The sequence below is a fragment of the Sinocyclocheilus anshuiensis genome, unplaced genomic scaffold (genome assembly GCF_001515605.1).
Source record: "Sinocyclocheilus anshuiensis isolate Anshui unplaced genomic scaffold, SAMN03320099.WGS_v1.1 scaffold524, whole genome shotgun sequence".
In the NCBI taxonomy this organism is placed as follows: Eukaryota; Metazoa; Chordata; class Actinopteri; order Cypriniformes; family Cyprinidae; genus Sinocyclocheilus; species Sinocyclocheilus anshuiensis.
The window spans coordinates 2255424-2278758 of record NW_015555703.1 but is presented as its reverse complement, the minus strand read 5'-3'; the positions used below and the strand labels follow the sequence as shown (position 1 = coordinate 2278758).

Here is a 23335-nt window from a genome sequence, read left to right as displayed (position 1 = left end):
GTGCCGCTCCTCCAAGGTATTCCCTCGTTCCGGACCAGTGCTTCCTCCACACCATTGACTACATCCAGGAACTTGGGTAAATAAGTCCCCGCTGTGCAGGCAGAGGTTAAAGTGGACTGTTCCAGTTTTGACGGCGTTGTGAAGGAGGTGAGAGCAAATCACAGCTGTGTGAATACATGTATTCATTTTGCACCGTAAGTATGAAAGAAATGAAACTCTAGCATGTTGGTTAACTAAACCGTATCAGGTCACATTTTACATGACAGTTTCCAGGCTACACTGCAAATACAGAAAAAACATGTAATAATCAGTATGCAATCATTAATTAATTAGCTTGTATTTAAAAATGATTGAATGTTGTACACATTACTATAGTCATTAAATATAGTCACATGCACAGTGTGTTACATGGGCACCGTAATCAAGTGCTGTGAAACAAACAAATAACCTAGGCCTAAATCAAGCAGCTATTTGTTAATGAGGCATTAAAACTGCAGAATGAATAAATCTTATTGTAACATGTTCATACTGTTTTAATTACAACAGTGCATAAGCAAAATAAACTATTTGCACTCAATAAAAAAAAAGAAAAAAGAATTGAACAGTTTATCGAACCTTTCAAAATTGTATTCGTATATCATATTTGACACATCAGGCTTTTATGGCTTATAATAGTATGATATAGGAGAATAAGGAGTTCAAACTTGAGGAGGAATGCTTAATTTTATTCAGAGGCCCAAAATTATCAAAAATATGTGATTTGGTGTAGATACTGGTATTTATGTGGACAAAAAGTAACATGAAATTCTGCTTGAAATGTAAATCAATGAGATCTTTATAAAAGTATAGCAGATACTTACATAAAATTATATTAATATTGAGTTGTGATATAAATATAGAGATATAGATGATATAAATATAGAGTTGTCACTCTATATCACCCAATATTATGTCTTAGTAAGATGATATTTAAATGCTTAGTTTGATGATCAAAACATATAATGCAATGCAATGGAATGATGATTGGGAGATGAACAAAGAAACATTCCTGAAAAGCCTGATGATCATATTTGAGACTCACATTTGAACATGATTTTTCTAATGTATGGATAACCAAATAAAAATAAAGTTGCTTCAGTCCAAGTGTTCATCTTAAACATTACTAACAATATAAAAGTTATTCTTACTTTTACTTTATAAAAATCGGTTACAATTTCACAGCAAAAAGACATGTGAAGCATGAAGGGAGATGTTTTAAAATGATACTAAAAGGTATTTTACTTGCTAAAAAGTATAAACTATCAATCAGACGACAGAAAGCATGCAGTAGATTGTGTGCAACATGTTTTTTAACCAAGTTTTGATCATGTTGATCATTTAGAGGCCTTAGAAATTTGCGTATAAATAGGGGTTATAGGGTTAATCATAGCCGTGTTTGTCTTATATGGTAAATCAGTATGCAGCAGATCAATTGCCATTTTTCTTTTCTGATTTATTCCTGTGTTCATTTTACTAAAAATTTGCAAATGTCACTTTTCAGTTGAATTGGTGCTGTAGTCATTGTTTTAACCACAAGATGGCAGTGTATATCAAACTGGAGGTGGAGAAACGCTCAACAGATCCCTTAATCAGGATCAAAATAAATGATGCTCATTAAATCGGGTGAATTTGCATGAGATTATGAAACACGAAATACACAGTGTTACCGCCAAACAATTTAATGATAAACTGTAATGTCCCATAATAGCAGAAATGTTGTTTCCCTGACCCAAAATCATACGAAAGAAGCACAATAAACTGCCGGCACAGCGTTTAAGAAGCTTGGCGTTCAGACGGGCACCGCAGGCTGTGATTGGGGCTCTCAGTGGCACCACAGCACGGCTCTCAGCATTAGGGTTTGGCAGCATGTTTTATGAGGGGCCTTCTGGGTGGCAGCTCATGCACGACTTTAACACAGATATGCCGTTTTTCCACAATCCCACGGGTGTAGCTCTTTCTTTGAGCTTAATGAAAGAAAAGGGTCAGTTCCTATTACTAGGCAATTTAAACAAACTGTGGAGAGCTCATATTTTTGGATGAACGAAGCATTCTCGATTCACGGCCTGTATGAGTCTGTCCTCTCAAAGCTTGTTTCCCATCACTCAAGCGATTTTTCCATGACACACTTATCTCAAGATTGCTCTCTGTGGTTCCAGCGACTATGAATCTAAAATTGGCCTTGAGATAATGATTGTAAAATGAAAGCTCCACATGAAAACTGGATTGGATCTATCACAGAGAACAACTGCTAATAGAGCATTATAGTTACTAAACACCATCTGGGTTTGCTTGGTCTGTACCATACATCATGTTACAGGTGCAGCGGGTGGCCGGAAAGTGTAATTCAGTGACTTTTTCTTCATCTGCCAAGACTAGCTGTCTTTGAGTCGTGTGAACCAATTAAGGTAGTCCAGTATACCTGTCACTGGAGACCGGTGACATCTTTAACCAGGTATGCTATGTCATTTATCAGAGACGACAAATTAGAAACACCATGGCAGGTGTCGATTTAAAAGTAGGGTTGTTGCAAAGAATAACCACACGCTTACACACATATTCGTCACTCAAAAACAGTATCATTTTTAGATTTTAGTGGATTTGGGCGTCCGCCATGACACTCGCTGTGAGAAATACGAGAAGCGGAGGGATACAAACGGTGAAAGGGCGTTCCTGTAGCAATACCAGTACAATATCTCACGGTTCTCAACCAATCAGATTTGAGAACCAGAACGAACTGCTGTATAAATATACAGTATATGTAAACCTTGACCCTCTAACATTAGCACTCTCTATTCTATTTCTATTCTGTATACTTGTTTTCTTTTTATTTATTATAGAAAAAAAACCTTAGAGCTAAACCTTAGCTTTAGACCAGGGGTTCTGAGAAAAGAAGTCAGAATTGCGAGATGTATACTCAGCTTTGCGAGAAAAAAGTCAGAATTGTGAGATAAAAAGTCGTAATTACCTTTATTTTTTATTCAGTGGAAAAGGGCTTCCATAGCTGTGCTTATACATGCATTAGGTACATCTCGTATTGACTGTTGTAATTCTTTTCTCAGTGGTGTTTCACTAAAGCTTTTGTCCATAATTCATTAGCTCGGATCATTACATGATCACCATCGATTGAGCACACGTGTCCAGTCCTTAGACAGCTCCACGGGCTTCCGGTTAATGACCAGATTCAAGATTTTACATAAATTGGCACTTTAAGGCTCTTTATAATTTAGCACTTTAATATCTCTGTGATCTTCTCTGTGTGAATTCACCTGCCTGATCCCTTCTACTTCTCCTTCTACTTCAATAACTCTTGTTACACCTGCTGTATGTTTGACTACCATATAGAGCTCTTAGTTGTGTTGCTCCAAGTCTTGTTCGGAAATAAAATGTCAAAGGTTAATGCTGTATCGCATTTAAAAATAAAATACAACCTAAACCCAAGCCTAAACATAACTGATAGTGTAAACAAAAGCAAACGTAAGATAAAAATCCTATTTTATGAAGAAATGTATGTGATGCAAACAACAAAATGCATTATGGTCTACAAATCATGCACTATGGTAAAAGTGTTTTAAGGTCACAACATAGTATTCCCATGTATCAAACAATTTTTTTTTAAATATGCATATTTTAAAATATATTTAAAATCATACAAAAAAATGGCCAGAAAATGTTTTGCTAAAATATTTTCAAAATATATTTTGGGCCACTTTTTGTATATTGTATATTTATGTTATATATATATATATATATATATATATATATTGCTGTTTATGTACTTTTCCACAGTCTCTGCTGTTATTGACTCTAATTGGGCATCTGAATAAAACAATTAATAAAGCGCTTTACTATTTTTTCTGCCTTTCTTGTTAAACAGTAAATTCAAGAATTCATGGATAACAACAATAATTATATTTTAGCATTAGAAACACCACTGTGACTAAAGAGCTTACTGGTGGATTAACCATTACAGAAACATAAAAAGTGATTTTGGTAATCACCAATACTGTTAAGTTTAAGGCAGCTGTGGCACAAACCTTACATTGGGTGGTGGTGGTCTAATAAATCTGTTAAGCACTGTATGTATACAGTAGGCTGTTTTTGCAAAAATATAGAGGCATGTTTTTTCAATGAGCTTATGTTGGAAAAAGCAAATAATTAAAATAAGTCAATTGTCCTTATTTCAGTGGACCGTGTTCAGAACACAACTGTGTTCAGAGATATGCAGATCGCATAGCAGGCATCACACATCAACATGAGTGTGTGATCAAAATACAAAGTGTCTTCAGAGTGTTACACAATTCCTCTGATCCACTTGTGTCTTTCCGTGTAACTCCCTTCCCCCCACGACTCTTGTAACCTCTCTGTGCACTGGGCGGCAGGGCTGTAAATGACACCGGGGCTATTAATTAATTAATGGCCTTTAGCCGAGTGGCTGGCTTTCTGGTTCGGGCTCTGCGGCGGAGAGCGCAGCTTCTCTGTTTGGAAGCATTAGGACAGCAAGAGACCAGAGCAACATTCATGTAGGGGAGGTGGTGGCCGTTTCGCACTGAACGTCTATCAATCACCTGCACTATTGTGGTCCTGCGCAGTTTTCCGGGCAGAAAGAAGCAGCAGGGGGAGGGATGAGACGCGGGAGAAGAAGAGGGAAAATGGCGATGGAGGGGCCTAGGCATCAACCGCCAACCCTCGTCCCATTGCTGATGAGCGTAACGGCTGTGTTGATCTCACACCACATCTTCAACGCCGCTGCCCAGATACCAGACCCCGAGGTAAGACCTGGATAGATTTTATGGCCCCTAAACTGCACTGTTGTTGCAACTCTCTTTGTATTGAACAGGCTAGCGTGAACCGCTTTGAATTTTATGGCACTGAATGCATTGACACAACGGCAGCGTTAAAAACACATCTATTCCTGCAATAGATTTTTCTAACTACACCTCAAAGTTAGTGCTAATGGTGTTTCAGAAACAGTTATATGGCTATTAAAAAGCTATTTGCAGAAAGTACAGTAATGCAAGGAACCTCTGTTGCGTCTGTCAGACAAAAAGACAATACTTTGCCTGAAAACATGGAAAATGAAACAACAAACAACGAATTAAACTAGACTGTCACTGAAGAAAAAACGGAAGCCTTTCTAGGGACCAGAATATTTTATATTGACTTTAGCCAGCCAGTAACAACCTATATGCAACAGCAACCCAGATCTTGCTAGAAGCCACATAGAATACCTAGCATTGTGACAGTGAGATCTGCATGGGCGAGATCCACTTATATTTTCTTGAAAATGTGAAATCTAGTTCGGCTGACCTCAGAAAATTAAAACGATTTTGCACTCTCACATGTGACCTAATTCAAGGTTTATATTTAAATTCATAGTTCCACTTACTACTTGTTTTTTGGTGGTCAGTGTCTCTATTATGTGCTATAAATTGGGGAGACATTCCAAATGCTTAGTACAGCACTGGCCTTGCAATGTGAACTTGTTTACATTGTTCCCTGATAATGTGATATTGTCAGTCCACACGGAGGAAGATTTGCACCATCCAGCAGCTGTCATTGCCTAAATCGATCATCTATGATTTAACAATGAATGACTGTTTAAATTTAATTGACTGCTTAAGGACATCCTGTTCATCACATCTAGCAGTGCTGCTGTTGCCATGAGAAATTATCGTCTTTGGAACCAATGTTAGCAGGAAACATTTACAGAAATGGCAACATTTTCACTTAGGAAAGATAAGGGTCATCATTCGTGTTTTACAAAACGATCATCATTTACAAATGAGATCAAAAAGGTCAGTTGACATTGTCACTGTTAGATTTTAAATGGCCAACATTGTTACATTTATTTAAAAATATGCATTCTAAGTGCATCTGGGTGAGGAAGCTGGGTTGATTTGACCCAGTTTGGGTTGATAATTGTTCATAATCAGTAACCCCTCTATTCTGGGTTGGGAATGCGGTTGTAAAAGAGAGCATGCTGACAGCACTTCACCTCTCTGTGTTCGTGGCACTCGTGACAGGTGTATCTCTGGAAAATAGAAGAAACTAATCGAAGTAAAGAGGTGACTGGTGAGCGTGAACTGGAAAAGTAGGAATGGCTCTCGAGTTGAGTGATTGAAAACGCTTTAATCCTGTCGTTTCGCTACAATACATAGTTTGTTCCTGACTTCCAGTGTATATTTTAGGCTTTCAGTTTGTGTGTTTCTTGGCAGCACTCCTGAGGCTTTGGCCGTAATGGGAGTATTTTCATTGGCGAAAGAAAAAATAAATGAAATAACTGGTCAAATTTGGCCTTAAATGTAAATTATTCAAGGTTTATTCAACAACGTTCTTTGAATAACGGATTAAATTTAGAGAACAAGTTAAAAAGCAACTTCATTTAAATGTATAAACTGTATGACTGTCGATTTGCCATTCTTTTTTGCACTTTTACTGTAGTCATACTGCGTGTGTTAAAGGGGTCATATGATGCGATTTCAAGTTTTCCTTTCTCTTTGGAGTGTTACAAGCTGTTCGTGAATAGATAAGATCCCTAAAGTTGCAAAGACTAAAGTCTCAAAACCCAAAAAAAGTTTTATATTCTTTATAAAAGTTGACTAGTCAACGCCCTCCTAAAACACCTCGTTTAAACGCCCCCACATGTCTACGTCACGATGTGGGAAGATTTGCATAACGCTGCCCAAATGTTCACTCAAAGAAAGAAGGCGTAACTTTATTGTTGCTGCCACCAACAAATAATGTTCTTTTTAGCAGCATCATATGACCCCTTTAAAGTAATTTTACTTTCAATTGTAATTTTACATTTTGGGTTCATTTTAAATTTTTAACACAGTTATATTACATTTTTTAAACAATAGTTGAAAAATGGCATCTTGGGTCAGACATTTAACCCAAACTGAGTCAAAACAAGCTAAGAAAATATACAAAAAAGAGGGTCATACTTTTGATTTTTTTTTTTTTTAAATTTTTTGATATTTTGATTGTCAACTTTAGACATTCTATTAACTATAAGTAACTTTGCAACTACATGTCAACTAGCAGTCTTTAGAGTATTACGATACTGTTAGGTTATGTAGATTAAATTATAGTAGAATAATTTGACATGTACTTGCAAAGTGACATAGTAGAATGTGCGTTGAGGAGCATCAAAACAAAGTGTTAGCAGATATTACGCAGACAGTCACTAATACTCTAATGACTGCTAGCTGACGTACTCGCAAAGTTAGAATAGAAATAGAATGCAGTGCAGATGAACAACAAGGCATGCTTTCTAAATGCCAATATAGTCATGCAAATACAATACTGGTTGTTCTCAGACATGAGACTTGAAGGTGCTGGCAAGCGCTTAGGACTTTTACGTTCATAACTGATAATATTACAGGTTTCTTCCTAGTTGACTTTGACAGCAGGTGTCAGATGTACCGTTTCTCTACACCCACTGCTAATTAAACACTCATTAAAGGGTCAATTATCCAGGTGCCTCCAATTTTCTCTGCTGGTACAGTGTTTAACTCCAACATGAGCAGCTTTAGGAACACAAATATGGTTCGGGTACATTTTGTGCTCCAGTGGACTCAGTAGGCAATAGAGTTGAATTGGAAAACAGGATGACATTCATTCATATTTATAGACACCCATATAAAACACCATGATCATACTGATTTGTTTTCAGCTGCAGGGAGTCTGTGTATTGTAAGTTGTGTCATGTTAGGTCATGCTGGAAGAACAAGCTCTAAACTTGAGAAAATAACTATGAATTCTCTGTTTTTATTGTCTTCATGCTATGAAATACACTATATAAGAATTTGATGGATACTTTATTCATCCCAACGGGAAATTCAAAAAGTTCTGATGTTTAAATGTTTAAAGTTCTGATGTCTTTGGTTGCTGTTTGTTCATAGAGTTGTTAAAGATGGTACATTAAATAAAAGTCAATTTTGTTTCTTTGGAGGATAGAAGAGAAGGGACATGATGAAGTGCATTACAAAGAAAAATATCAATAAGTGATCTACTGCCAGCTGAACTCTTCAAACAGTCTGTGCCACACACAATAGCGATTGCATCTCATGATTGATTGTCTGTCAGGAACACTGAATGACCCAATAAATCTTTATATCTAACAGGTCATGCTTTATCTGCCTTAATGCTGATGTTTTCAAATACTAATTTTTCACTCAAAAGCTGAAAACAGAAGGGTTATAAAGATATTTGTTTGTTCACATGCACCAGTTAAGTGCATTTTTGGTGGCTTTTTTGACTTTACATATACTTTACATTTTATATAATTTCTTCTAAAGTTCTATCAGAATAGATGTCAATAATGCCAAAAAATTAAACTAAAATAAATAACTAAATACATAATAGGATAAGATACCACAATGTTACTTCTCTTTAACACAGATGTAAAAAATTGAAATCAAAATCAAAAACATTTATTGAATAGCTTTAGTCTGACGTTTGAACAACAGTTAAACATCATATGAAATAAATCATATTAAACAGATTATAGTTTATTGTATATAAGGCCAAAAAAAATGTAGATTTGTAGGGCATGATATTTATTTATTTATTTGAAATGTTAATTGGGGCAGTTGGGCAGAAGGCAGTAGCATGTTGTTGTGGTAATTTAATAATCATAATTAATGGAGTTATTCTTTAATAATTCCAGGATTTTTATTTAAATTAAATTAGATTTCATGCAAATCTTTACTATTCATCCCAACATATGTAATAACTGACCAACAACATTTAATGTGAATTTATAGTCTATTACTATTGTGACATCCCTTCACTTAAAATACATGCATATACAGTATACTGTGCAAGAGACTGTGTTAAAGAAAAATTATGGAAACTTCTCCTCGATACTTGAACAGCCAGGTTGTCGAGGTTGTTCTATGCATCTTGGAAAAGTTACCACAGTTTGTTCTATGGATTATAGATTACCATACCATTTAATGTAAGACTCATTGTTCATGAAAAAATATTACTGGATTATTACAATATTTGTAGAAGTAATGTATCAAAATCTAAATAAATATATTCTTACTAGAACACAAAGCCCCAAACAAATATTTTTGTAATGCATCTAATGTTCCTAGATTTTGCACAGTAATATATGTATATGTAGTTTATATTTATATATAATTAACATTTATAGAATATGTTATTGTAGAATGCCTTTTAGATGTTTCTCTTTGACTGAAACTCTGCTATTTGGTTTCAGCTGAAAATACTGAATGAAAATAAGGATTACTGAGTCACAAACTGTCTGACTGATGTCAATGTTGTGGCCAGTGGCCATGCAGCTCTGAAGAACAGACAGGACTTGGTTAATCATAGAGGGAGTAGTAGGCATTTCTTTTAGTTTTCAATGATATTTATGCACAGCAGGAATGGGCTCAGTACAAATCCCTGAGGCACTGCGCTCTGCTGATATTACACATTGAGTGAAATAAAAAGGATTTCCCCTCATTCTCTGTTTGAGATATTGTTCTATCAATCAGACATATGCTCCGAGGCGTATTCTTTGTATATTTACTTTGAATCCAACAAGAATTTCTGCATGTATATTGTTAGGTTGCTTGTGCAGTAAACTGGAGAAACACAGGTGGCATGCTATGAATGTCTGAATGAGCATTCAGCACACTGTCTGTCGATGTACCATAGCAGGTGACCATGTGAAAATCTCAGGGTTTATTGAATAAGACAGAAACATCAATAGTAATTTACTTTTAGCTGAAGGGACATGTCCTATCTCCAGCCTCGCTGATGGAAATGTTACCCTTTATCTAGCAAAAATATCATGCTAATCAGTCAATTCTAAATACTAATGGTATAAGTCAATTCTAATTATTAGTGCTTTTTGCTAAGGCAAGCATCACTATTTCTTTTGGTGACACTTAGTGTTGGAGATTCGAACAAACCCTTTACCCTACATTTTAAAATTTATTGTGCATCATTTACATTTACGTATATGATTGTGCTGCTTGTTGAGGAGAAATGTGCTGTTACTTTTTTGAGTGATCAGATTCTTAGAGACTTGGGTGGGCTCTATTGATTTCGTTCAGTAAGTAACAAACCAGAAGACAATAGAGCACAGCAGTCAGGTTCCAGAAGTAAAAATGCCATTAATTTTCTTGAAAATTGATTGATAAACCTTTAAATACAGACCAACTTTTAATAGATGGTATATGCTTTCGTTTTAAACAATTATGCCTTAAATAATTGTGTTTAATAGCAGAATACCTGGTGAAAAACTACATAACCTATGATGCTGTACAGAAAATTCAACCAATCAGAGAGCAATGTTGTGATTCTCCTCGTAGCAGGTTATATTGCTTTAACAAATACTTTTTTTTTTTAAATCCCTATGGGACAAAATTAATAGAAAAAATTATTAACCTACGTGGTGTGGCACTAATTCACTCTATAGGTTTGTGTGCACTTTGCCCTGTGCAACCACTGGTGGCAAAACAGTTGTCAGAACCTTCACCATGTGTATCATTATATATTAATGTTTACTCTCAACCTTCACAAATTTAAATCTGTTTGTGTGTGCACTATACAGTACTCGTTATATGCATGTGTCAAAAGGACATGTCACTCCTTGGCAGATTAAACTACAGTCATGTTGGTACATGACATCTTAACAGACATCATTCTGCTTGTCACCACCAGAACTAGTAGAATCTGGTCTCCAAAATGTCTTGAGGTGACAGACTGGAAGATATATTTTGAGTCACTATGTGAAGATGGACATAGTCATTGCATGACCGACCACATACATTTTTATGTGGACAGTACAGTTCCCATGAACACTGGTTTGTATCAACAAGGACCTCATAGATTTATTATCAGTATATGACCTTCAGGCCTAGGGACTGGGGACAAGTGAAGTCTGCAGGTATAATAGTTCAGGAGTGCAGATTTCAAATGAGATATGGAGTGATAATCTGTGTGGAGGAACTTGGACAACACGTCAACATGTCAACACTGACCACCAATGATTCGTACTGTATGACATATATACTGAATTATTTAAACAAAAGCAACACATTTTCACATTAAAGCTCCTGTCACACATGGTGCCAGGCCTCTTGAAACTGTCAAAGCTGGAGTTAACTATTCAAAAGTTTTGTGTTTTTGAAAGGAACTGATATTGATTATGATCACAGGACACATTAAATCGATCAATAAAACATTTCAAATGCTATAAATACATGTTTAATGCATGAAAACACTTTTGTCTAAAAATTCACTGTAAGCAGTTTACAGCCTCAAATGTTTCTGCCTCTCTTCTTTCCAATGTGATCACCATGTGAAAGTGGTAGTTTAAAATTTCTTAATCACTGCTGCTGCTGCCCTTTCAGTGGTGCAATTACCTGGATATTACGAGAGATGTAGGACAAATATAATTTTTTTTCTTTTATCCCTGCAGCTTCTGCCAACAGACCCTCCAAAAAAGCCAGATCCAGTCACTTCAGAATCAGTGGTGTTTTGGGGTCTTCGATTATGGCAGGTTGTAGGCATTTTCTCCATGTTCATCCTAGCAATTAGTAAGTGTCTAAAAGAAAAAAAAATCCATCATTTACTATAACTATTTGTTCACTATATTGTTCCCATATGACATTCTTTGTCTCGTGCTTGGAGCACAAAAGGTATATTTTAGCCACTCTTTTCAATATAATGAATGTGAGCACTGTGGCTGTCAAGCTCCAAAGTGACAAAGAGCACTTTATCTTCATAAGACTTGGAATATAGCACACAATTTTATAGACTTTGTTATAAAACTTTAATGAAACCTATGCAGTGTCGTTTTTGAAGCTCAAAAACTCCAGTCTCCATTCATTGTTAACTGCGTGGAAAAGAGCAGCCAATATATATATATAAAAAAAAAAACTCCTTTTGTGTTCCACAGAAGAAATAGGTTTTATGTTATTTTTAAGTATAATTATTATTGACATTAGGGTGACTTAATGATAACAGAATTTTAATTTGTGGGTGACCTCTTTAAAATGGCAAGCTCTGCACATATTTGCATTCAGAATACACATGAATAGATGACAAAAAAAATTATTTACATATAGTGAATCACATTAAGTGATTTAATGAAATTCCCAAGAGGAAAATATCAATTACATAACAAAGAGATATGATATGCTGCCTGTTGTGAAGGAAAACTCTTTCAAATATTTCAAAGCTTTCTTCCTCATTTCACAGTAATAACACTGTGCTGCATCTTCAAATGCCGAATTCCACGAACAAAAAAAGAGATAGAGGCTCGGAATGTACAAAGACAAGCTGCAAAAACCTATGCCAACACACTGGAGACGGTGCCCCCCCTCAACGAGCTCACAGAGATGCCGGGAGGTAAGTGCCACACAGGCTATTTGCTCTTTAAGATTATAGAAATCTGACACTGTTATTGTCTGATTTGTGACCATCATCTTTGTTTTTGTCTGTTATTTTGGTCTGTTTCATTTGCATTATCCCATTGTGTAATATTCCCAGTATTACTTACATTAAACTATTTGTTTTATTAAGTAAATGAATGAATACATACATACGCTGCTGCGAATAGTTCCCTTTCAGTCAGTCACGTTCGACGTTACGTCAGTCGTGACTGACGAATTGGGATCTCGCCCGAGAGCCCAATCACCTTCGAGTGTTAACTAAACAAGCCAATGACAGTTGGCGTGCGTGTTTCGCCACGCACACCCCGTCCCGCAGCGCGGGTATAAAAGGAGAGCGCGTGCAAACGCACATCAGCTTTTCGCTTCGGAGCCGAGCCTTCTACAAGACAAATCTCCGCGAGTGTTTTGAAAAACGGCTGGCGTTGGTGTTACGGCGTGTCAGCGGGGGTTGCCATTCAGGCTCCTGAAACCTCGGCGAGCTGCAGCTTCCATTCTGCGGTCCCGCCGCGACCTCCCCTGGGCGCTTCAGCGCTCTCTCTAAAAGAGTGTTTTTCCTTTCTAAAAGAGCTCCACGAGCGACGGGCGTCTTTTTAAAGATGGCTTCCCGCTCGTGCGTTTCTGGATGTGGTCGTTTCCTGGCTTCATCTGACGGTCACGATCGCTGTGTCTCGTGCTTGGGCTTTCAGCACGCTGAAGCAGCGCTCGTGGATGAGACATGTTCTCAGTGCGGGAACATGACCATCGCGATGTTGCGGTCTAGATACCTCCTCATTAAACGGGGGGATATCCCCCTTGCCATGCCCCGCTCTAGCTCCTCCGTCACGACCGGGTCCCGAGATGGGCATGGCGACACGGCACATACCGGGTTTCTGTCACCCCGTTCTGCCGTCACACCTTCAGCCCGTGGGCGGATCTTGCCTTTCTTCGGACAGGGAGAAGACAGTGCTCCTCACCGCATTGGCCTCGGTCAAGAGGGTAGGGGACATGCAGGCATTTTCGGTCGACGATTCGTGCCTAGACTTCGGTACGGGTAACTCTCACGTTGTCCTGAGTCCCCGGCCTGGATATGTGCCCAAAGTTCCAACCACGCCTTTTAGGGATCAGGTGGTGAACTTGCAAGCGCTGCCCCGGGAGGAGGCAGACCCAGCCATCGCTCTGCTCTGTCCCGTTCGTGCTCTGCGCATTTACGTGGACCGTACGCGGAGCTTCAGGACCTCAGACCAGCTCTTTGTCTGCTTCGGAGGACAGCAGAAGGGAAAGGCTGTCTCCAAACAAAGACTTGCCCACTGGTTAGTGGAAGCTATAGTCTTAGCTTACCAGGCCCAACGGTTACCTTGCCCCCTCGGAGTGAGAGCTCACTCTACGAGAGGAGTGGCATCTTCTTGGGCATTGGCGCGGGGCGCCTCGAAAAGGGAACGTCTCGGTTACTTGTGTAACCCTCATTCCCTGAAGGAGGGAACGGAGACGTTACGTCCCGTCGCCACAGTTGCTGTACCACCGCTGTACGGCCGGGGCACGTCGTCTCGGCTCCTCAGCGAAAAACTGATGTGCGTTTGCACGCGCTCTCCTTTTATACCCGCGCTGCGGGGCGGGGTGCGCGTGGCGAAACACGCACGCCAACTGTCATTGGCTTGTTTAGTTAACACTCGAAGGTGATTGGGCTCTCGGGCGAGATACCAATTCGTCAGTCACGACTGACATAACGTCTCCGTTCCCTCCTTCAGGGAACGAGGGTTACACAAGTAACCGAGACGTTTATCAACCTATGCAGACATATGAATATTGGGGAAAAAATGGCAAAAATGATTAAATAAAGATATTTAGAGGCTATGTTAAGCAAAATGGTTGAAAAACCATAAGTAAAACCAGTAGTAACATGATTTAATGGTTTATTGCTTTTGACCAGTAGGTGGCAAATCAAATTGATGTGGTGTGTTCAGTGTGAGGTGACAATGTCAATGACACATAAAGTTTGGTGTCAATATGACAAAGCTTCGCAGAGATATAGCCTCAGATGCAATTTGGCAACATGCCATCAAATTTGTTGACGTAAAAAATGAGATCTATCGATATGAAATCCATAACCTTTTTCGTAGGTGGTGCTGCCCCAAAACTTTTTTCAGTACCTTCATGGTATCGTGCCGAAGAGACATACCGAATTTCGTAATGATACACCAATGCATTCATATAATATAGCATTTTACGGCAAATTTCTAAATGGCTGATGCACAAAATGGCCGACATGGGAATATTGGGTATTGTTTGACTTGGTATGCTACTCTGAATCTAAAGAGAGAAGCCTTGTGATTTTTGGCCAAACCGTTATGAAATTATGAGCAAAAAAGTCAATTTTTCATATCTCCTGACCACTAGGTGGAACTGTGCTGAAACTCTGAAGGTACCCTCAGGTCATGGTTATTATAACACACAGCAAGTTTGGTCTAAATACGCTAAAGTGCTGCTGTGATATAGCCTCACATTTTTTTTGGCGAGCTCTTCATCAAATTTGTTTGTGTGTTCTGGTTCAATTTTTGTGAAAATCGGACCAATATCTAGTAGGAGGTCAAAAATAGTTTTTTTTTTTTTTTTTTTTTAATTCTAAATTCTCATGATGGAAAATGACCTTCGGTGCTTAATGAAAATTTGTCATTGAAACATTTTATTCAGCAAAAAAATTCTAACACTTTGTGTGAAAAAATAAACACGTACTGTCAGCTGGTATTGACCCTTTAGTAGAGAATAAAAACGTCTTGTTGGTGTATTTTAAAGTTGTCACGCTAAGCATGGCATTGGATCACTGGCTAAACAACTCTTTATTCAGAAGTCCTGCACTGTTTTTCTTCCTTAGGCATGCAGATTTGTGCAGATTTCCATTCTGATAGAAATCTAGAAAAGCCATGCATCGCCACTGAATTGTCATTTTTCCTTTTACACATTTCTTCTATATTTTCCTGCATTTCATTTCAAATCTTTTCTTTCAGCTGATGTGTCTAATGTCATCTGTCTTTTTTCCAGTGCTATTGATCTTTCCCTCGGCTTATCTGTATTCTCTTCCCTCTTCACATCTCTTGTGTGTTTACTCAGCTCTTGCGGAAGCGTCAGCTCTGCAGACAGTCTCTGAGCAGGTACAGGCTCATGATAGTGGACAACTTCCTGTGGACAGGGAAGAAGATGAACCCGCCAATCCAGTCACTTAGACCAATGCACTCGAGCTCTCCTGTTCTTTCTGCGTGCCTGTCCTCAGCCTGCACTCCTGGATGCCTTAGAGTAGAAAAGGCTATCTATGATGAAACTGGTGAAATATGCTGCTCGCAGTGTCTTTGAGGTTAAGTTTTGCCTGCGATTAGAATCTGCTGTCAGTACAGTATATGTTAGTGAAAGATGCAAATGTAAATGCAAGTGAATCCTTAGGTGCATCTTAGAAAATATAAAGTAGTCAATGAGTAAAAAGCACATATCTTTACTTTTTCCTGCGCTGTCTTTTAAAGTCAACGCTGAATCAGAATTGACCCCATACTTTTACTCTCTTAACTTAACTTAACTTAACTTAACTTAACTTAAAGGGGTCATATGATGCTGTTAAAAAGAACATTATGTTGTGTATTTGGTGTCTTTGCAACTTTACAGATCTTCTTTATGCACCAAGAGCTTGTAACACTCCAAAGAGAAAGGAAAAATTTAAATCGCATCATATGACCCCTTTAACTTAACTTAACTTAACTTTCTGCTCTTATTATGCATGATTCGTTGGTGTACAGTTTTTCTAAGAAAAAAATAAATAAATTGATGTACCAGATCCATAAACTGGACCTTTGAGGACCACTCTCCCACAACTTAGAGTTTAAAGGCTCATCAGCAAAATTAATTTAGTTTATATATATATATATGTATGTGTGTGTGAGTGTGTGTGTGTATGCCAGTTTTGGGAAAGCTACTCACATTCAAGTCACATTTATTTATACAGCTCTTTACACAATAGAGAAATGTGTCAAAGTTTATCAATTATGAACCGACTTCAATTTCAGCTGTAGCAGCTCTGCAGAAGAAAACAGAGTCATTGTTGCACACACAGAACATGCTGGCTGTTTTCTGGTGGCACATATTTTATTTTGTTGTCACTGCATTTGCTTAAATCTGCAAATTTTACCATAATAAACCTGAATTATACAGCAGATCATATTGAGCAATGTTGGCAGTGTGACTTCTTTGTGAATAAGTGAAGCAGTCCTTGACATTCTCTATAGAGTCCACTAAAGCGCAGCATAAGAACGTAACAGCCTTTCAAGCATAAACCACTTATTGAAACAATAAGGTTTCTTTGACACATAAACTCATGAATTCTCTTGACATTCAGAAAGGTTGAGGTAGACTTTTGCAGAGTGAAATCATGTAAGAATATAAAAGTTGGTCTTGCTTGTATCACTTGGCAGCTTTGTAATAGCACATATTTCTGAGTACATCACCAGTAAATAATATTAATATGTGATAGACTCGTATTTCAGCATAAATCACATTATTAATCACAGTTGTAAGTTGCGCTATGCTTTGGAAGACACACTTGTAAAGACTCTCTCAACACAACACAAGTCAATGTTAATATCTCTTTCTGAAAATGCCTTTTAATGCATCTTCTATAAAACAGGTCCATAGCGTTTTCCAAACACAAAAACGGGTTGTGAATTCTGTTTCATGTTGACTTTATTTAATACTGTGTGTGTCTGTCTCTGTCCCTTTTAAACCTGAATAAAAAAATAACCTTTAACTGTCTTTCTGACCAGGACTGTATATCTTGCTTATTGATGTCTCCTATTTAAAACATTTACATAATTATGAATATTGATATGATTAGTGATGCCTGCAGCTGCATGGCCGTATGCTGTGCATACCATGAGATCTCTGACTGACTTGTGAGTCACAAGTCACTTTGCAATCTCTTGTTTCTGCTTCTTCTTCGTTGTGTTTTGATCCGGAGATTCAGTACTCTTTGAGAAGATGTGTAATAGCGCCTCCTACCATATAAAACAGTGAAAACATGGACAATTCCATCAATCACTGCAGCGTCTTTTGCAGCAGTGTTGAGATTGTTTCAGGAATAAAGGCTTATATTTAACACATGAAGATAAAAATAAAAACCCTCCTCAAGCATCGCATGCAAATTTCTACATTGGTCCACTGTGGCACTGTCACATTATGGATCGTCTGTCAAAAAGAAGAATATTTGTAGCCTCATTATTTCAAGAGGATCATGGTTGATAAAGCATTCTTTGACAGACTGTAAATAGGCAATAATTTTTTCACAGCGCAACGGGCCTCAGAAAACTGCAATATGCATGAGATGGAACTCAACATTGACGTTCCATCTGCGCACATGAATGAGGTGTGGAGAACTGTACGCACACACAGTGCCAAGGATAACGCAGTATGGTTGAAACAAACAAACCCACTGAGGCTCGCACTTACCAACACGAACCCTGACTTAATTATATTCATCATTAGAGCTAAAAACATTCTAATGGGACTCTCCCAGATGCCACGGAGACCATTTAGCACAGGAAGATCCCCTCATCAGGCACCATGCGATTGCCTGTTCTTTATGTTCATAGATGGAATGTATCACACACTTGTGGCTTCGTTCTGTGGACACGTGCATTTTTCACAGGCAGCTATGCAAATAATGTCAGTGGGTTTCCACTGCGGCTACATATGGATTAATTAGGTCACCCATAAAAAAATGTGATTTAAATATCATTCAGAGAGGAGCATCCTGATTGTGTGGTTTACGATCACATCTTTCACTCTGTATGAAGCACGAGGGTATACTGTATTTGTGATCAAAACTTTGATTTAAACAGCACGCTGTTTGTCTGTCGTGGTATGCTTTATGAAGTGAAAAAAGACTTATTCTTAAAAGTTATTCACTGTTTAACTTTAAAGCAATTGAATTCATACAATGTCTTTAACTGGTAAGGAATTATCCTGGATATATATTATCTGATTACACCATAATTACCATGTACATGTGTTTATACAGAGACATTTTTCGTTCATTGTTAAGAAAGCTACTTTTGACACTGTATCTTTGACAAACTACAAGCTCATTATTTAAAGGGGTCACAAATTGAGAAATCAAATTTCCCCTGATCTTTTGACATATAAGAGGTCATTGGACTACTAAAACACAAGGTTTGAGTTCCCTAATTTGCTGCTTATTGATAGTGAGTAAGGTAGTTGTTGTAGTAGGTAAGTTTAGGTATGCTTAAGGAATCTAGAAAATGGCCATGCATTAACATGTGCTTTATAATTACTAATAAACAGTAAATATGCATGCTAATAAGCAACTAGTTAATAGCGATTCGCTATTGTCAAAGGCCATATTTCTCAAAGGCCATATTTGCAAAAAATCTTAAGGCTAAAAGTTTCTCCTCTTAAAAACTCTTAAGCAACTCTTAAAAATTATAGGGGTGTGTCACTTCTAATTTTATGGCTCATAAATTTAAGAGTAATTCACAAAGCATTTTAATGTTAAAAGTGTCTCCTAATCCTAGGACAACTTAAAAGTCCTCCTGAGACTTCTAGGATCCCAAAGAGAAACTCAGGAATGATCCGAAGCATGACTGCTGTTTTCAATGTGTCTTGCACCCGATTAAACTTATTGGAATATTACAGCGACATCAACTTTTACAAAGGTATCACCTCAATCATGAAGGTGTTTTCTTAGTTTTAAACTTAGTCCAGTTTGCCTTTCAGAATATATAGTTTGTGCATAAAAAATCCGTCCGTCAAATAACATACACATGTTATACAAACATATGTTGTACTATGTTAACTAACACGGTGAAGTCTTTCAATTGGATTGGCTTTTATTCTCTTTAGCATCCAGTGTGAAGTATTTTCCTCAGTTCTTTGATAATTACGATTTAATTTCAGCAAGTGAAGACCAGATTTATAATCATATGCGTTATGTATTAAGTACGTTACTCTCTTTGACAGACAGCATGCTGACGGCGCAATTTTCTCCTTCTTCTTGGAAAGCGATGACATAGTCAAAACATCTGGTAGCGTAGGTTTTCCAGGCAATGCGTGCTCTCGCTGGACCTCTGCTTCCCGTAAATACTACCATGTGTTGTGCACGTGATTTTTGACAGACATTGATGTTGTGATATTCAAATGATGTGGATTTGAAAACAGATGGATTCATAATTATTTATTTATTAGCCAGCAAGTATTTAGTGAAGTGATTGACGCCCATGAGTGTATCACGTCGATGTTTTTAGTTCTAGGCTACTAGAAAGTACTGGTAACATCATTACATCATCTTAAAAAAACTGGAATGTGTTCAAATAACCCGAGACTACTTCATAACTGGGGAGTTTTTGAAAGTTAACACTGTTGGTTTGGGTTTTCATTTAGAATAAAAAATGAAAATAGTTCAGTTGTATAAATGCTTATTTTAGTTGGTTTGTCTCTTTTGTCAAGCTTGTTCTTGGATACTAAGCAGTAGATTGTTGTCACAAAACTGTGCATTAATATCGGTTTGAAAACTTCCAAGCTTGCTGAACTGTTTGCAGAAGTATTTCATTATCCATGTTTGCCTTCCATGCTTTTAATGAATTACCCAGAGCATGACTGGTTTCAGGCCCAGAACTGCTGGAACAACTGAAGAGCAGAGACAAGGAGTCGTCTCAGTAATTGTCCAAGACGGGTCTCACTCACACTCCTTACTAACCTTGAGATTCAATCTCTGACCTTTGAGCCCGCAGGCCAAATCATTAACCTCACGGCTATCTGCCCCACGCAGGTTAGACGTTATTTCATAGTAAATTGAAGAAACAAAAGCCATGGAATCCATTTAGGTTGTGCAAAATGTTATAAAAAAGAAAAACTGTTGGTGCTGAAAATTTATTTAGAGTAAGGGTGTAGGAACCATTATTATATTCAGCCATGGAATCCATTTAGGTTGTGCAAAATGTTATAAAAAAGAAGAACTGTTGGTGCTGAAAATTTATTTAGAGTAAGGGTGTAGGAACCATTATTATATTGTTGTTAGGATGTGTTAAATTGATAAAAAGTGAAAGACTTATATTGTTATAAAATATTTCTATTTGTTTAAACAACTTTTTAATCATCAGAAATATCCTGACAAAAGTATCACAGGTTATAAAATAAATATTAAGCAGCACAACTGTTTCTAACATTGTTAATAAATCAGCATATTAGAATGATTTCTGAAGGATCATGTGACACTGAAGACGGGAGTAATGATGCTGAAAATTCAGCTATGCATCAGAGCAATAAGTTATATTCTAAAGTACAGTAAAATAGAAAACCATTATTTTAAATTATAATAATAATTTTAAATAATGTTAATATTACTGTTATTTTTGATCAAATAAATGCAGGCCTTATGTGTCACGGTCAAGGTGTGTGGAGGCAGGCAGGATGACGAGGACGACAAGGATTCAAATAAGGATATTTAATGTAGAGACAACAAGGCAGATTCGGGTAGAGGAGACACACACTCGGGGTAACATTCACAATAACCAACCATACTAGAATACAAGAGACAGGAACTTATAGGGCAGATAACGAGGGGCAGACAGGTGAACACAATGAGGGTAATTAACTAATGATTAGACGGGCTAAACCAACACAAGGGGAAGAAACCACAACAAACAGTCCACAGGGGTGTTACATTATGAGCATAAGAGACTTCTTTCAAAAACATTAAAAACAGTCATGTGTCCAAAGTTTTGACTGGTACTGTATAAGTAAAAATATACTAAATGTATAATTAAAGGTTGTACAGGAATCATATTTGTTTCAAGTGCTTTTTATTGGGGGTGGGGGGCCTCCAAATGTCTAGAACCGGCCCTGCCTGTATCTGAGTTGTGAATCATGCTTTTTACATTCATTTTAATTTCATTTGTGCAGGTCTTAAAAAGGTCTTCAAAAAAGTCTTAAATATGAGCTTAAATATCCCGCAGATACCCTGGTCTGCAAAACCCATCAATTCATGTTTTTAGGTATATAATTGTCCAGACCTCGGCTGGTGAGGAGGGTTCATTGCTGGACCTCAAGCAATTTCACTTGAAGACCCCTGCATTACACTCTCTCTCTACTGCGCATAATAGCACAAAATTATGTGATGAAGCAAGATTAGCTAAACTAAACCAACCACTGCAGAGGATGCCATAAACAATCACACACAAATTCAGCAAACATGCCTAGGTCAGGGAAAACATGCTGGAATCAAGTTAACAATGAGCTAAATCATGCTAAAACATGTTAGTATTGTGTTAAACCATGCCAGTACATGTTAGCAATATGCTAAAACATGCTAATATGTTAAATAATACCACCAACATGCTAAAAAGTGCTAGCAATATGTTATTAGCAATGTGTTAACATATTTCCACATACTAAAGCTTGCTAAATAATGCTATCAACCTGTTAAACATGTCAACGATATGCTAGCATTGTGCTAAAACATGTTAGCAAAAATTTTACTGACCTTCTCTTGAGTAAAACCTTCAAACTTCAAGTTTTTAAAAGTTCTTTGAAACTTTCAGACAAAGCTTTGCCAAGCCAACATCAAAGTTTGTCTTCAAACTTTACTCCTATAGTTGTAAGATGAACCCGAACACACACTTTGGTTACTATTAAAGGTCGTTTTTACAGCCTTGTGTTACACCAAAAGATCTATTTTTCCAATGAAGTTCCTCATCATATGTCCTGTATTTGTAAAATTGTGCTTCAAAGTTGAAATAAACAAATAAATAAATGGAAAAAAGAAAAGCATTGGGTCCCAGTAATACGGTATATTTAATTTGTCAATATTTATACAGCAGGCATTTTTGAGAAGATGAAGCTCTGGTCTGTAATTACAGGGTAGGCGATTTCCGCACATTGCTGTTAGACACAGAACAGTTGTTGGATGATTGCAGTGTTTTAATGCTGACTTACACAGACAACATCATCCACACGGACATGCAGCAGCTGAAAAGCTCAACGGAAACCCCTCTGTTCTCCTTTAGGATTGAAAAGACCTCCTCAGGACTACAACCTTTGTTGTTTCATAGCAAATAATACGGTACTTTTTCACCACAGCCATTTCATGTTAGACATTTTAGTTAGGATTTTAATCATGTAGCCAGAACATAGTGTTACAGTTATAAGAATTTAGGGGAAATTGTGTTTAACGTTCATGAAAATATAACTCAGGCATGATCTTCTCCCCAAAATGAGATGTAAATAATCAAGAATCATCAGAAATAAAATATCCAAATAACTGTCTACACAGTATAGAGATGTAATATTTTCCATGCCTTTCACTGCTCTTTCATGCTCAGATATGTTTTATTTTTAAGACATGAACTGTGGCATGTATTATTTTGTATGTGTGACTGTTGTGCTAATAGCTGCTGAATGAATGGAAAATCTGTGCAAATGACAGTTTTCATACCCGATGACACGTCGCATTGCATTTCTACACTTTCGTGACAGACAGAATGGACACATTTAAAGCCTATGTGAGCTTTCAAATGGCTGCTGCTCTGTGTTTGGAAATATACAAGCATTTTTCCACCTGAACAAACACTTTGAAGGCGACATGTTTAAATGTGATAAACTACTGCATAAGAATTGCTTATTGAAAGTTACAGTATTTCATTTATTTGTTGAGTTCGTTACATTAGCTCAAATTTTGGGTTGCTCATCCGTTTACTGTCTAACATATGGATTCTGTCATGTTTGGTCCAATTATAAATGCATGTTATTAAACATTACACAAATATTATTCTTTCAAGCAGCATGTGTGTCTCACAGAGCTTGTACACGTCCTAGTATCAATCATCTGCTAAGAATGGCCCCTCGGAGCA

General features: G+C 37.3%; 1 protein-coding gene across 1 annotated transcript in view; it reads left to right on the top strand.

Moving 5' to 3' along the window:
- The first annotated feature begins 46 nt into the window (after positions 1-46).
- Positions 47-23335, top strand: part of LOC107671654 (transmembrane inner ear expressed protein-like) — a 25036-nt gene continuing 1747 nt past the window's right edge. Inside the window, exons 1-4 of the mRNA XM_016464561.1 lie at positions 47-147; positions 4629-4808; positions 11483-11600; positions 12265-12414. Coding sequence (XP_016320047.1) covers positions 4662-4808; positions 11483-11600; positions 12265-12414 — 415 coding nt within the window. The 5' untranslated portion in view covers positions 47-147; positions 4629-4661. The remainder of the gene's footprint in view (positions 148-4628; positions 4809-11482; positions 11601-12264; positions 12415-23335) is intronic.